Source organism: Populus alba, chromosome 16, assembly GCF_005239225.2.
Source record: "Populus alba chromosome 16, ASM523922v2, whole genome shotgun sequence".
Taxonomy (NCBI): Eukaryota; Viridiplantae; Streptophyta; class Magnoliopsida; order Malpighiales; family Salicaceae; genus Populus; species Populus alba.
In genome coordinates, this window is record NC_133299.1 from 7,522,683 (window position 1) to 7,540,128 (window position 17,446).

A 17,446-nucleotide genomic window follows, 5' to 3' on the forward strand; every position below is an offset into this window, starting at 1 on the left:
GATTGAAGTCAAGCCCGTATGGTTGGGCTAGGTCAAGCCCCATATAAAAAAAGATTGTTAGGTCGTCTATCGACCCAACAAATCAGGTTAGGTTGGGCTTGATCCCAACCCGTGCATATAGACTTGGGACTCTAGCCTATAGGCCTAACCCAAAAGTTAAGGGTTAGTTTGACTTTGTGCCATTTTTTGTTAAGGAAATAAGGCCCCATTTAGGCCTTTAAAACATGTTTGTCAAACATGGCCTTAAGATATCTCCAAAGCCTCTGATTTTAGGCTAAGGGCATGTTTGTTAAACACGCCTTACTACCTTTTTCTTAGTTTTAGTTTATACCTATTTTAGTATCTAGCCAAATAGTCATTAGAAAATCCAAAAAATTCTGAGAACATTCAGGAATCATTTTGAAGTTATTTATGGGTCCCTTGCATATTTTTTTAATAATAGTTTTACCTAATATCGGGTTGTAGACTTACACTGTAAGATATTAACCTGATATTAAAAACACCTAATCTTGAATCTTGAGAAAATTTCAAAAATACAAAAAATACGTTTTTTTTTTTTGTATATGGCAAAATTATAAAGTTTTTTTTTTCATTCATATTTTCATAAAAAATAAAATCATATTTTTATCATGTTTTAAAAATACAAAATGAATATTATGACTAATTTATGATTATTCATTAAAGTTTGGCCAAAATACTAAAAATCCTACAAAAATTAATTTGTTTAATTAATATTCGAGGCATGGATTTTACCTTGTAATCCATACTCCTGTTATTAAATTAAATGAAATAGCAACAAATATTAGGAGTTAGTTTTAGACGTTATTATTTGAGGGTATAAAATTACATTGTAAAGTATAATATCCTTAGATATTAAAGATATAAAGTAGAAAATAAGTGCAATGCTAAAATTTAGGCCCTAAATTAATTAGGATTTAACCTGATAAGGTCGAAACTTCCTTACGAAAAGAGATTTACCTTGAAACTTGGATAGATCAAATGATAGAAACATGGCCTATAAAAATAATCAATTAACAATGCTACTTACCATAGGTAAAATGCATTAAGGGTGATGCGTCTTCTTCTTGCACAATTAGTCTCCTTAATTAAACTCTAAAAAACCATTAGATTTTCTAGTGACCATGATATTAGGTAGATACTCTCTAAAAATCATAACTTTATGATTAAACTCAAAACCTTTTTCAATTCTAAGAGGCAGCTCCACTATTCGATGTTGTGCACACCATGATAGTTACCTTTAGTTCTTTTCTTGGATTCTTATCACAAAGAACTACTTTTTCAGCTTATGATTGTAACTTAATATGTTTGTCCAATCAGCCTACCTTTATATCACTATAAGTTGTAAACCAACATTATTAGAACTGTGATTGAGTTCCTTAAATCCACTTCATCAAGATACTCTTTCTTAATCTCCATACCATAAATAAATAAATATTCTTAATTCATCATAGTTTATCTCAAACATTTGCTTGATAGAAGCCTCTAACCTTCATCCAATGAACCATACCAAAATATCGATATTAGTTGAACTGATATCATTAGCCCTTATAGATATGGACGACTAATCAAATCAATGATGATACGAGTCACACTAAAATCATTAGCCTCTATGCACATAGATGACCAATTAATGCTGATGTTAGAATCTCAATATCATTAGCCTCCACCGAGTGGATGACTAATCAAATTTATATCGATATCAACCAAAGTTGATATCATTAACCTCAATACACATGGATGATTAATCAATATCAATATTAAAAACTTGATATCATTAACCTTCACCGAATAGATGAGTAATCAAATTTATTTTAATATCGACCAAAGCTTATATCATTAGCCTTTATACACACTTGATCTGAAAAATTAGGCCATATGTGCAAAATTAATTTTTCAAAAAGTGATTTTTCTCTCATGATTATTTCAAAAAATAATTCAATATTGTTCCAGTCATATAAAATTAATTCATGATTAATATAAATAATAATAATAATAATAATTAAAACATACAATCAACAACCTTAATTGTTTAACGATAGCTCTAGTATCATTGTTGGGTTTCCCAAAAGATATACATGTAGCATAAACAATAAATCTAAATTTTTTCAAGAGTTTTAGAATCCCATTAAATATATATAAAGTTGTTTAGGGTTTATACAAAGATTATTTAAAGATCCGATAGTCTTTTCAGCTTTGAATAATTGCTTAAGGCTAGGTTATTACAAATAACAAATTGTCTAAGTTTCTGACCTCTAACAATAATCTACACAAACCATTAGTGAGAAATATTTTAAACATTTGTAGGAGAGAGAGAGAGAGATTGTCATACCTATGAGTGTTAACTCCTTTTTTTTTATGTACTATATTGTTATATTGTCATGTAATGTACTGTTGTAAGAGGCATATAATTCAATTTATAGGGAAACTTAAAACCCTATAAATGACCCAAAAAAAAATCAATTTCCACCTTATATACTATCATATATATTATTTTAAGATAAATTTTTTTAATTTATTCAATCAATTTCTTATTTGATTTTTTTTAGGTCTAGAATTATAATTCATTATATTAATTACATTCTAGTCTTCAGTTTATAAAATTCATTTGCAATCAAGTCGCACTTGATTAATCATTCTATTTTAATTTCTAACCAATGGTTCTTATGTGTGTGATTAATTAGGTTCCTTAATAAATTGGCTCAAATATAAATCATAATCCTAAATAAAATAGGATTAATTAAATTCTTTTAAAAATAATTTATTATCAATTCGACAATTGATTCATTTATATTTGAAGATCAAGTATAATGTCTAGTAACCTGCCATAATCCTCCAGATAATAAAAAAGTCATAAGTGGTTTGATTTAACGTTTTAGTGTTTGGTTTCTCATTGTAATTATTATTCATTCATCAAGAATGTTTTGATTTAGACATTAATAGTATGGAGTATGTGTGCTTTGTTAAATCATTTTAGTTCTCGACACTATAGTTATTGATTATTTAAATAAAATTTGAAATTCTTTTTAAATATCATTCCATATTAGCCAAGAATTTCACAATCAAAAACTATTTAAGAACAAATGAAACAATTTTTTTAATTCACCTAGGGTGATAAATCTTCTCTTGATTACTCAGATACGTTCATATAGTTTATACTATAATCAATATATCCTTGTTTGTTATTCTAAATTATGACAACATGTGATTAAGATCAAAGCATAATATTTTTAATATAAGTTAACTTGGTGATCTCAAGTCTTAAGAATCACAATAATCACGTGAGCCTTTTCATAGACATAAGTGATCTCTGCATATGAAATTCTCTTAAAGGTTAATTCAATGTTCACGTCATCAAACAATCACTTACATATTAATTTCAGATATCTCTTATGCCTCAATTTTCAAGAGCATATACTTTTATTCATAAAGAAATAAATATAATTTGTGTCAGTCTCAACAACTCTAATTAATATCCAGTTATAATAAAACATTGTCCAGTAATATTTGAAAACAATACTTTGATACAATAAAATTTTTATAATTATAACAACTTTATAATATTATATGCAAAAATATTTTGTTCAACGAACTTTATATTTACTCTAGATTCATTAATCATGCATTAGATTCATTAATTAAATATAATTGAATATTAAAAATATTAAAAATATTTATTAATAATAAAAATATTTTACATGAATAAAATCAATATAACATGTAATCAAGCAATTTACTATAAGATATTTTCAATAATATATCATGAAAAAAAAAAAGGTGATGATTGCTGGTATGGTGTCGTGCACGGTGGGTGTCATGACCCTTTAAAAGGCCGGCGCATGGAGAGGCGTTGTATATAATATGGCGAGATGGGCTAAAAAGAGTGTCGAGGATGATGGGGAGATCAAAGAGTCGTTATGGTCTCAAAGAGAGAGTGACTCATCGCAGATTCATGATGATTTTGAGGTTTCCCGGAGGAACATGGAAACACTTAATTGAGAGGATCTTGGTCTCCCTTTACTTTCGGTTAACATAATAACGAATTGATTAACATGAGAAGAATTTGTTGCTTTTGTTTAAAATGAAATAATATTTAAATAAATACTAATAATTATTTTCTAAAATAAAATATATGTATTCTTTATATTAAAAACAAAATAAACTTAATTTTTAGGTTAAAATACATGTTATAATCTACATTCCAAACTTTAGACAATACATGAATATTATTATCATTATAAGATAATATGTTATTCTATCTTATTTAATGTCTCCCAAACAAAAACTATTCAATTCAATAAATTCTACATACAAGATAAGAGTCCAATCCAACCCTGTTTAGTACAATTAATATTATACAAAATCCCAATTATTTAGTAAATAGCATAATGATAAAAATCTAAGATCAAGAAATTATTAATATTAATGATCATTAGAGACTTATCTGGTCATTAATTTTAGAGTTTGTTAAGATCAATTGAAATACACGTAAATTAGTACGGACATTTAACATGAATAAAAAAAAATCAAGTGATCTGGATTATGTCATGTGTTTTAAAATATTGATTTTTATTAAAAGTAACTGTTTTGATGAATATAGAAAATCAATAAAAAAATATTAATAGACGTAAAAGAAAAAAGATGAAAAAATTAGGGTGTTTAACCAAAGTGACGAGGTCGGTCTTTTATCCCTCGAATTCTTATCTCTTCTCCACTTTGTCAATATCTAAATCTTAAAAATAAAAATCTGTAATCTCCCAAATCTCAATCTCTTGAAAAGCTATATAAAAAATCACGATCAACTGTAAATCATCAGCATGTTGTCTAAATGACTCGTGAGAGAGCTGGTTGGATTTTTGGATTTGAGAATAATGAATTTATTTTATTTTGTTGTTATCAAACTTGTATATATCAGATGTTGCTTTCATCATCTTTGCTATATTTCTTCAACCCTAATAAATTTTTCTTCATAAAACTACAGCTAATTTACCCTCTGAGTCGACTCGTCTCCAAAACCATCTTATATTTGTTGGTAAGGAGACAGAACATGAGGGACGAGATTGCATAGATAAGATTATAGGAGAGGGGACGATGGGACAAGAGACCAGCTTATATTTGATAGGATAGACAACCAAAAACCTCATGATACTCGAAACTCACGAGCTTGGCTGTAAATAATGAGAAAAATCAGGAAGAGAGCTTATCAGAGAGAGAGACTGAGTCAAGGAATACAGATTGAGAGGGTTACTTGTTGAGATTTGTTTCCTCGTTCTTTAACTATGGCTGCTGAAGTGAAGGATAGAAATGATTGATGGGTTTAGGTGTGATATTCTGCTCTCTCTCTTTTTTTAATATATACTAAGGTTATAATTTTTCAATAATTTTTTTTAAAGTTGGTTTATTTTTATGTTTTAAAAATTATTAATTTATTTTAAATTAATATTTTTATTGATTTTAGATTGTTTTGATATCATCATATTAAAAATAAATTTTAAAAAATAAAAAATATATATTATTTTAATACATTTTTAAATAAAAAATATTTTTAAAAATAACTATTACCACAGTATAACTCTAAAAACAAAAATCAATACAATAATACACGGAAGAATAACTTTCACTCTCATTCTCACTCTATCCTTTTTTTTATTGATAAAATACACTATAAATTACTATCATTTTGCATCCAAGTATTCATTTAATACAAAAAAAAAAACTATTATTTTCATCAAATTTATGACATTGCATACTAATTAGAACACACCATGTGTAGCTTGTTAATAAGAGCTTCTACCAGTTATTTTTTAAAATATTTTTTAGTTAATAATATAATAAATTAATAATTTATTATTTTTAATATCAACAAACTAAAATAATTTAAAAACAAAAAAAATTATTTAAAAAAAAAATCTTAAAATCCTGCAAAAATACTTTTCAATCTAGAAAACAAACAGGTGACGAGATCCAACCGAAAACTAGAGGGCATGAACACAGATAGCTAAATTAAAGCAGACCACACAGGGGCCATGTGAAGTCTCTCAACTACACTGCTCCTATAGGTAGAGCATGGGCGACATGTCAAATCCTCGTTATTAATACCACAAGAGCTCAGCCGTAGATGGACGACAAAAATTACCTCTTTATTCGCCGGTTTACACCATTTTTTCAAAGCATATTAAGGGGAGGAAGAAGGGAGCTGGTGGGAGTCAATTAATAAATTTACAGAGAAGCTTTAAATGTTGTCATCTACGGAGACCCGAAAGCTGTGACAAAAGTGAAATTGTCGGCTGTGTTTTCAATAAGGAATCGATGGCAGTTGGGAAAATAATAGATTGGCGACCCCTTTTTTTTCCTTCTAATATATATAAATATGTTTCCAAAGAAGGACTGAAAATTACTAATGGACTTGAATTGAATTGGTTAAATAAATATGACCAATTTACATGAAGCACTAAAATAAATACTGAAACTAAATCTTCACTTTGCCTTTTTTTTTAATTTCCGTCATATAGTTGTTGATGTATTTTTTATATAAAACATGTTTAAAAACTTATTCTCAAACAAGAATATTATTATCTTAGTAAGGGTTCTATTATTTGTCTCCATCAACTTAGAAAACGATGTCTTATCTATACTGATTAATAATATCTCAAAAATATTCAAAAATGAGTTAAACCATTAATTGAAAAGATTTTTTTTTTTTTTCATCATGTGTCATGATCATGTTTTTCATCATAATTTATGATAGGTTGATATTCGAACAACCTTCTATCATACAATCAATCAAGCATATGTTCATAAATATGACCTTATTATATTGCCCTTTCTTAGGAAAAGTATTATGTGTAATGATCCTATGAATAATTCTAGATTATAGCAGCAAGTTTTATTTTTTAATCTTCACGGAGCAAAGTCATGCCAACCAATATGCAAGATAATAGCCTCATTATAAACAAAACCATCAATTATAGATATTATCTTCATCTCAAAGACTCTAGGTCCTTCATTTTAAATACCTAAAATATTAGCTAATGTATCATAATCAAATTTAATATGCTTATCTTGTAGGCTACTAACAATTCTAGGCTCCACATTAACCTTTTATGTTGGTAAATAACATTTAAATCAATTGGGATATGTAAGTTTTTCAAATAAAATAAGGTATTCCAAACCATTTTCTCAAATATGGTATATAACCCAAAAGTATATAAATCAAGTTTTAAACCTTTATCCACAACAATAGATCAATTCGAGAAAGAACTTAAAAGCCTTTGAATGTTGTCACCTTGATATGAGGTAGGATCATTTACCCTTTTGCTTCTTGACTCCATTTTTAGAAAACATTTCTTTGGTTTCATTGCTCTTTAATTTCTAATAAGCAACTCTAGTTTTGGGTTAATTTAGTGGGAATTCAGTTAATTTTGAGAGAATGTTTGGTTTGGGGTTTTAATTCAGGGGTTTTGTTGTTCTATTGAAAAATTGATTGCTATATTTATAATGTCGAGCAATTGGTTGACTGGTTGTAATGCGTTAAGTTTAATCAGTAGACCAGTTGAAATCCAAATTGAGAATTTCCCAGTATTTTTTTTTATCCTTTCTTTACATAAAAAAAAAAAAAAAAAGTCTTTTCATGTAAAACTTATATCCAAAAAGCAAAGAAATTAAGGAGTAAAAAACTTAAAAAATGGATAGTAGCCTCACTGCTAATCCTTAAGCTCACTGTCAATCAGTTAGTCGATTGATCCAATTATATGAACCAGTTGACTGGCTCACACAAAACTATAATTTTTTAAATTTGGTCTTTCAGATGTGTTTTAGGAGTCAAAATATACATCTTTGCTCAATTTATAGATTAAAAAATTGGCTCCAACTCAATTCTAAAAAAGATTATATTCATCTAATAGTTGTTTTTTATTTCTCTGGCTTAATTGGTCAGCCAATGAAACTAACTATAATAATTCGATCGACTGATTCATTTCAGACTTGGACAGACAATAAATTTTTGCAGTAGAATAGATTTTTCAAGATTTTCATGCTAAAAAAGTATATATTTGATTACTTAAATATGTCCTACTTAAATCTATAAATATATACATACAAAAACAACACCTTAAACATATTTAGCATGAATGAAACCTAAATTTCTTCTTATTTTGCAAAAGTGATCCTTACTTAAATGTTATGTGAAAATATTTGTTAATTGGGATTCTGTGCCAACAAATTCAAGAACAATATCTCCTTTCATCATGTGATCCTTTAGAAAGTAACATCTCACTTATATATTTTTTGTATGTGAGTGTTGTATAGTATTTTTAGAGAGACTTATTATGCTAGTTTTTATCACACTTAATGGGTATATGATTAAATACAAGTTCATAGTCTTCTAAGGTTTGTTTCATCCATAATATTAGAGCACAACAACTACTCATCACAATATATTTCGTTCTAGTTGTTGATATGACTACAAATTTATGTTTCTTACTAACCCAAGATATTAGTGATGATTCTAGAAAGTGACATGCTTCACTAGTACTTTTTATATCAACCTTTTATCCAGAAAAATCAACATATAAATAGCTATTCAAACTTAACTCATTTTCTTTCAAATACCATAACCTTAAATCATTTATACCATACAAATAATGAAAAATATGTTTTATAGCACTAACATGAAATTCTTTAGGACAAGCTTAAAAATATGTACATATACATACAAAAAACATAATATCGGGTCTACTTGCAGTTAAATATAGGAGTGAACTGATCATACCTTGATATTTTATGATGGCTATATTCTTACAATTTTCATCCATACCAAGCTTTGTTGATGTTCATGTGGGTGTATTAGCTTCTTTGACATATTTCATCCTAAATTTTTTCAAAGGATCCTCAATGATGTGTTCCCAAACATATTTCATCCTAAATTTTTTGAGTTTAAAAACATGATTAAAACAATAAAAAATTTTAAAATCTTGAGGTTGTTCAACATACACTTCTTCCATGATAAAACCATTTAAAAATGTATTTTTAATATCCATTTTAAAAAGTCTAAAGTTGGCATGACAAGCAAAGGTTTCTTCATAATCAATACTTTATTCATGATTATAACCTTGTTTCTAACTATCGTCATATGTTCATCAATTTTTTTCCTAAACACCATTTAGTTCTAATAGATTGGTTGTTAGGTCTAGGATGTTCCCAAACATCTATAGTTTCATTTTATTTTTATCATCAAAATATATAAAAATATTTGACCTAAAGGTCAACACTCCTCATGTGTTGCATGAACACCACGAATGCCTTCCTGACTTGTGCGTTGTAAATGTCAATCTATTTAAATTGTACATTTACTTCAGTCCCCATATTTACTTGTTTCAGTTTTGGTCCCTTGTCACATAATCGCTTTAAATTAGCTGAGTTTTGTATTATTTTGCAAAATTGACCATCAACCGAACATTGAAAATTTCCCCTAATATTGTAAGTTCGTGTATAAAGACAGCAAAAACAAACTACCAAGTCAAATCCCAAATAAAATCAATGTGAATAGATCAAATCGAAAAAAAGTTGAGGGGTCAAAATTGAAAAACAAACATGAATTCCCTTTTGATAATGCAAATAAGTCCCTAGTGTTGGCAAAAAAAAAAACTAAATATTTCTTAATGATTCAAATTTAGTTCTTAAAGCTCTAATCATTTTAAATCAATTAAATTGTATTTTGTTTCACAAAACCAAGAATTAAACGAGTTACAGATTATTTCTTTTTTAATTAAAAAATTATATACATAGGCTTTTTCAACACGTTTTTTGCAGTTAAAACTTTTTTAAGTTAAAATAAAAAATATGCATACATGTAATCAAATACATTGAGAACTATATGTATTAATAAATAATAATAATAATAACCCATAAATATGACTAAAAATAGAAATAAAAAAATAAGAGACATATATTTATGACATTTACCTAGTTGTGTCTGTTAAATTTATTTATAAAAATAATTTTTTTATTCGAGCAAATGATAATAGAAATAGAGACATAAATTAAATTGATTGAATAAAATAAAATGAGAAAAAAATTATATAATAGAAACAAAGACATAAATTAAATTGATTGAATAAAATAAAATGAGAAAAAAAACATTATATAGACTGCACATATTATCTGAAAATAATTTTTTTATTTTCTAAAATAAATTTCATCTATACAAAAAAAAAATCTAGATGAATCAGAAAAACTTTTAAAATTTAAATGCATAACAAAATGAATAATTGTCATGTAAAATAGGTTCTCTAATCAAAATAAAAGAGAGAAAGAGTATTAGTTTAAATATAAATAAAAAAAATTAGAGAAAAAAAACTACATAAAAAAGCGTTAATTAAAACAATAATGAGAAAAAAATAACAAAGGCCAAGCGCTACTGGGCTTGTCAAGCAAAGCGAGCCCAATTACCCCATTTTTTCAATGTCTGCGTGACTAAGCTTTTATTTTTCAGTTGCAATTAGGGCGGATAACATGATTAAAAAAAAAACAAATGAGATGATGCATGCCTTCTGAGACAGACAACATCTTATTTGATTTGTCTAGATTTCATCCATTGTGGTGACTAAAAAATCAGGGCTTAATATCTTTTACACAAAACTTATTTTGACCCAAAATATCTTAGCATATGTGATAAATCTACCCATGACATAAAAAAAAAATTATCCTAAATAAATATAAATTAATTGGCTTTTAATTAAAATTAAATTATCCAAGATAAAACTTTAATAATCAAAATAATTTTTAAATTATCCAAAATAAAACTTTAATAAATAAATAAGGCCTGTTTGGTGAGGGAGTGAATAATATTGGTTGCATCCAACGCCATTTAATTATGAAGTTAATAGAGTAACTGTGTACTCGGTACAGTTCAATAAAATGTACGAGTTCAGTTTATGAAATTGTAGACAAATATAGGTAAAAACACACCCACATGCATTGAATGGAAATTATCTGCACAGAGCATTAGAGAAATGAAGTATTTTTAAGGTATTTCAATTCGGGGTGTGATGGTGTGCATATAATTTGTTTATTTTCATAACAAAATTGTTTTGTTAGTCTGTTTAAGAGTGAAGTTACGATTATTTTTTAAAGTGTTTTTTACTCAGAAATATACTAAAATAATTTATTTTTTTTATTTTTTAAAATTTATTTTTGATATCCGCACATTAAAATAATTTGAAAATATAAAAAAATATTAAATTAAAATAAAGAAAATATAATCAAAGTATCAGACAATACTTTCAACTTTATTAGGAAAAAGAACTATTATTTACCAAGCTTACTTGGTTGATCTTTGAGTTGAATATTAAAAATAAAATAATATAACAAGTTACTTTTTGAAACCGAACGAGTAGCTAAACACCGTTTTGCATTGCAATGAATGTACTTTTTATTATTATTTTTATATGAAAAAAAAACTAAATTAATGTTAATATTTATTTTGATAAAAAAAAAAAACTAAAATAATCTAAAAATTGATGTAACATAAGTGCTCGATCGCTTCCTCTATATAAATTCCTACTGGAACCACATCATATCATACCTTGCCTAGTTTTGAATACGAAACACTGCAAATATTTCTGCTGTTCTTCTCCTACATTATTTACATGTCTAGCCAGACGTTGATCAGTCCAGAAACAGCTGAGCCCAAGGGCCGAGCAGTGGGAGGCACCGAGCACAGCTGGTGCCGGGCGGTGCCTGGTGGCACTGGCATCGCCGTCTTGGCCATCCTCGCATCTAAGCTCCCTCGAAACTCGGTTCTCGAGAATGCTCTCAACAAACTCCAAAATTCTCATCCAGTCCTTAGGTCAAGACTCCATTCTGGCAGCAACACGAACACATTTTCCTTCATTACATCTCCCACTCCTTTCATTAAACTGAAGGCATTCAACCTCTCGTCGACTTTCAAAATCCTCGAAAACCCATTGAACCCAAAAAACCAATCTCTCTCACCCCTCCATCTGGTCCTTGAGCATGAACTTAACCAAAACTCATGGTATAACCATAGCAAGGCACCATCTTCCATTAATGACCCTCAAGATATGTTTTTTGCTACCACCTATGCCCTCCCTAACGCAAAGTGGGTACTGGTTCTTAGGCTCCATGCCTCGGCGTGTGACCGAACCACGGCTGTGTCTTTGCTGCGGGAACTGGTGGTGCTGGTGAGTGAAGAGGAGAAAGGTGCTCTGCAGAAGGAAATAGCAAACGAAGTGGAGGTTACTCCGAGCATTGAGGATCTTGTTCCTAATAAGAAGGCTAAGAAGGGTTTGTGGGAACGTGGGATTGACATGCTTGGTTACTCGGTGAATTCACTAAGGCTAACAAATCTGAAATTCAAGGATTCAAGGTCACCAAGATCTTCTCAGGTGGTAAGGTTGCAGATGAACCAAAAGGACACGGAGAAGATCATTGCTGTAAGTACCAGGACTTGCGTTCTTACATTATACGCCATTGTTTGTTGCCTTGTATACAATCTTCTTAGACAAAAATGCTAATCAATATGATTAATTTATTTATTTTCTGTATGGACCCCATGTAAGTGAAGACATGAACGTACTATTACTATACATAGGATCTATGTTTATGAAGATCTGCTAGCGTCTATTCTGAAACTAGGATCTATGTTTATGAAGATCTGCTAGCGTCTATTCTGAAACTAGATCTCCATTTTTTCATCACAGACAAATTAAGCAAGCTGTCTTAAATTTTGTAGGGCTGCAGATCAAGAGGGATTAAGCTGTGTGGGGCTTTGGCAAGTGCGGGATTAATAGCTGCACAGAAATCTAAGAGTCGTGTGGATAAACAAAGAAAGTACGTAGTCGCCACCTTGACTGACTGCAGATCAGTTCTTGATCCACCTCTTTCTAATCACCATTTTGGTAAGCCCTCTTTCCGATCACTGTTCATCACATGCTTGCTGGAATGTGTCTAGCCACCATGTAGACATGTAATTAATATAATTTCTCCGTGATATTTTGATAAATAAACAAGAATAGAAAAAAACAACTGGCTAAGTGCACTTCACCCAAATGCTAGATTTCTTTTCTTTTATTTTACAGAAGATCATACAAAATTAGCTATATATGTGGCACATTTATTAATAGTTGTTCGATTTTAGGAGTCAATTTAGTTTTATTTTAACCAGTTTTTGACATTGACCTGTCAAATTTAAATAATTTAATAAGTTCATCCAATATATAAACTTGGTCAGATTAAAATTAAGATCTTTATAAAAAAAATTAAAATAGTATTATTTTAAACAAAAATAATAGCCGTCGGTTGGCTGGGTGACGCACGAGATAACCTAACAAGACAATCCAGTGATCTAAGCTTTAAACTATGTCAAACTAGTACAAAACAATTCCGTGTGAAATGACCGACATGACTGAAAACATATTCTTATTTATTAAATAAATATTAAAATGATTAAAGTTTATTATTTATAAAATTTAGAATATTTAATATCACTATTCACTCGCTACATTTATTGGGTTTTTTTTATATATATTTTATTTACATAGAAGATCATTTCAAATTTTTAAGAATTGAGTAAAGCATAGGAGTTGAATGATTCTATATAAATAATAAAAATAAAATTTTTCTAGGAGATATTTATATTTTTTATATAGTTACTAATTATTTAGATCTTGTTTGTTTTTGTGTTTTAAAAATATTTTTAAAAAAATTAAATTTATTTTATTTTAAATTAATATTTTTTTGATATTTTTAAATTATTTTGATATGCTAATATTAAAAATATTTTTTAATATATTTATAAATAAAAAATATTTTAAAAACATAATCGCAATGATACTTTCAAATTAATATTTCTTAACCTACAATTAAGTTTTTAAGTTAGCTGGCTCTCAATGCGTGTATTTGAAATGGAAAAGCTTGAGCATTCCCAAAATCCATATTAAAATTAATGACATAAACGATATCAGGTTTTTTGAATTTCTCATTTTCTTACAATAAATAATCAATTGACGTGGCATCCATATATATAATAATCAATACTTGCCGTTTGAAGAATTGTAACTATAGAAAATAAAGATAAAGATAAAAATTAGATATAGATTTATTTTCATGAAAAAAATATAAAAAACAAAGAATAGGAGTGAAATATTTTTTTTTCTAAAAATAACATTATATCATTTTTATTTATTATATAATAACCATTTCCATCACCGTTGTACTATCTACCACTGTTACCGTTGTTACAATCGGATGTGCTGATAAATTTTATAAAATATTACTAGTTTACTTATTATTGTGCTGTGGATTGTATTAATTTTTTTCAATGTATTTAAAAATTAAAGAAAGAAAGTAGGTTTGTAAATATTTTTTTCAAAATCAGGTTACCATTGTACATTGTAGTAGTTGAAAAATCATGAGTTAGGGTTTTTTATATTGAAAATTTATTTTTCAATCAATTATCATTAAAAGATTTCTAATAAATATCATAATAGTTTTTTTAAACTATTTACTAACATCAAGATACTCCAAAATCATTTATGAAACCTCAAAATTAATCGAATAAAAAAAATTAAAATGAAATTTAATCTTTATTTTTTTAGATGTTTTTAAAGACAAATCTACTATCATTGAATTCTTTATTGAATATAATTTATTGACACCAAGTTTAATTATTATTTTTGTCGGTATTGTAATAACCAATTATTTTCTCTCTATCTTGTTATTTTTTTATAGCTAAAAAATAAACAAAATGAACTATAGAACTAAAATAAAAATAATTGTAAATTTGAGATGAGCTATATATTCTCTTTCTTTTAATTTATCTTCTTATATTTTCAATATTGTGGAATTGAATAATGTCTTTTTTTTAATTTTCATTTTAGCTCTTAATTTCTTTTTTCTCAATTGGATTCTTAGTGGCAAAATTAAAAGCCAATTGCTTCTAATTTTTAAGCAAAAGAAAAATCAAAAGATAAGGGACCAAATTGAAAAATATGAAGAAACTAGATGGTCATTTTGAAATTAACTCAAAATATGAACTTTGATCCTCTTGCTTTTCAATTAACTCATCTTCAACCCCTTTGATTTTTTAAAAGCTAACTTTTGACCCAAAACATTACCTTTTATTTTCCAATCACTTGTTTAAGGCGAAAGAAAGTAATCATCAAATTTTGGTGGTAAACAAAGAAACTATTAGCTAATATCAATTTTGATTAATAAAATAATTAATTTTAATGTAAACAAGTTTCATTCAATGAAATAATTTTATTTAAGTGTTATTGGATTATTTTTGGGTTTTTTAAGGCATATATGAATATTTTTTGGGTAGAAAAACAGTTAAAAATGAATTTTTAAATGTGTAAAGCACTTCTAACTTGATTTTCCAACAATCATCTAATCGTTGAAATCTGAGTAGAGGAGACATCATGTTATATGCTCTATTTTTTTTCTAAGAAAAAAGGGGTGGATCCGCCCCTTAATAAAAAAAAAAATCAAAGCCTAACTATTTTTTGGTACTTTGATTTTTTTGCTTCTTGTTTTATTTTTTATTTTTTCAATTTCATCCTTTAATATTTTTTTAATTTTAAATTAATTTTTATAATTTATTTTATTTTTATTTTTTATAGAATTATCATGATATTAAATAAGCATTCCGTTATATTATTATTACTTAATTTTGCAGGTCTCTATTTGTTGATTTGCTCAAATGGTTTTTCTATGCATTTAGGCTAGTCTATTTTTCTCTTTGTATAAGACCACTTTACTTCAGTGTAATATTGTTGAGTTTTGTGCCTTGATAGAGCATATCCCACCAGATAAAAATAATAATGGTGGTGATAAATAAAATAAACGACAGAGAGCAGTAAGTAAGTAAATGGATGTTGCTTTTAAATGATGGGACCCGTGAGCTCGTAAAAATAATCTCACGACTATAAATGTCCTTATTATTAAATTGAATATTTATTTTAGTATCAAAACAACACTTTAAATAAATTATAATAGAATATTTATTTTATACATTAATGGAAGGATTTAAACTCTTTTTTAAAATGAAATGGTGGTCAAAAAACAAAAGAAATTGTAAAAGTTATCAAGAGTGTAAAAGTGTAGAAAATGATTGCTTTTTTAAAAACAAATTTATTTAAAAATATACTAAAATAATTTTTTTTAAAATTAATTTTAATATTAACGTATTAAAATATTTAAAATAAAAAAATAAAAAAATATTAATTTAAAATAAAAAATAAAATAAAAATAAAAATTTTTAAGAAACATTTTAAAAATAAAAAATAAAAAGGATATTTTCAACGAAAAATCAGAATAAGCATGTTAATAGTAGCAGAAGATGACAGCAATATCACAAATATTTGTTAGTGTGGTTATGGTTATTTTTTAAAGTGTTTTTTCATTCAAAAAAATATTAATAATATTTTTTTATATATAAAATTTATTTTTAAGATTAACATATTAAAATGATTTAAAAATATATTAATTTTAAAAAAAATTAATTTTTTTTAGAAGTGCTTTATAAATGCACTGCCAAACACCCCTCTGGAATTGAACCGGGTATTTATTTAATTCTTACCTGGCCCAGCACGTTGGTGGCCTGATAGCATGCGCCACTGCATGGACAGAAGACGAGACCAATGCATGCCACCAATATTAGCTCTCAGTGCCATTAGCCTTACTGCCATTGCCTCGTTACACTAACCAAATCATTGCCTTCTGCCAGGATTTTATCACTCTACTATTCTGAATGCTCATGTGGTGAAAGGAGGAGAAAAGTTATGGGAGCTTGCCCAGAAAACGTACGCGGCGTTTGCTAGCTACAAGAACTGCAACAGGCACTTCTCCGACATGGCAGATCTCAACTTCCTCATGTGTAAGGCCATTGATAATCCTGGCTTGACGCCATCATCTTCTCTCAGAACAGCTCTGGTGTCTGTGTTTGAAGAGTCTGTGGTAGATGACCATGCTGCCCTGCAGAGGGAGGTCGGTGTGGAGGATTACATGGGGTGTGCCTCTGCTCATGGCATAGGGCCTTCCATTGCAATCTTTGACACCATCAGATATGGACGGTTGGATTGTGTCTGCGTGTATCCATCACCACTGCATTCAAGGGAGCAAATGCAAGAGTTCATTGACTGCATGAAGAGTGTTCTTGTGGAGGGCTGCGACGACGTTTAGAAATGAAATGTTTTAATTACGAGCTTATTAAAAGAGGACTGTTTTTCTTTACTTATCGTTAAGTGATTCTTATGGCTGTTCCTCTCCCTTGAGCTGATGGACGCTCTCTTTTATCTATGTATCTTCTGGTATTAATTCATCACATTTACTATTATAAAATGAAAATACCTTCTCATATGATGTATATAGTTTTTTTTATTCAAGACTCCACCAAGTTTAACTT

General features: G+C 27.9%; 1 protein-coding gene across 1 annotated transcript; it reads left to right on the plus strand.

Annotated features, from left to right (window-relative positions):
* Positions 1 to 11,557: 11,557 nt before the first annotated feature.
* LOC118062602 (uncharacterized) lies at positions 11,558 to 17,446 on the plus strand. The gene is made up of 3 exons (XM_035076429.2): positions 11,558 to 12,473; positions 12,773 to 12,938; positions 16,769 to 17,446. The coding sequence occupies exons 1-3, from the start codon at positions 11,667 to 11,669 to the stop codon at positions 17,221 to 17,223; spliced, it is 1,428 nt and encodes a 475-aa protein (XP_034932320.1). The 5' UTR covers positions 11,558 to 11,666; the 3' UTR covers positions 17,224 to 17,446.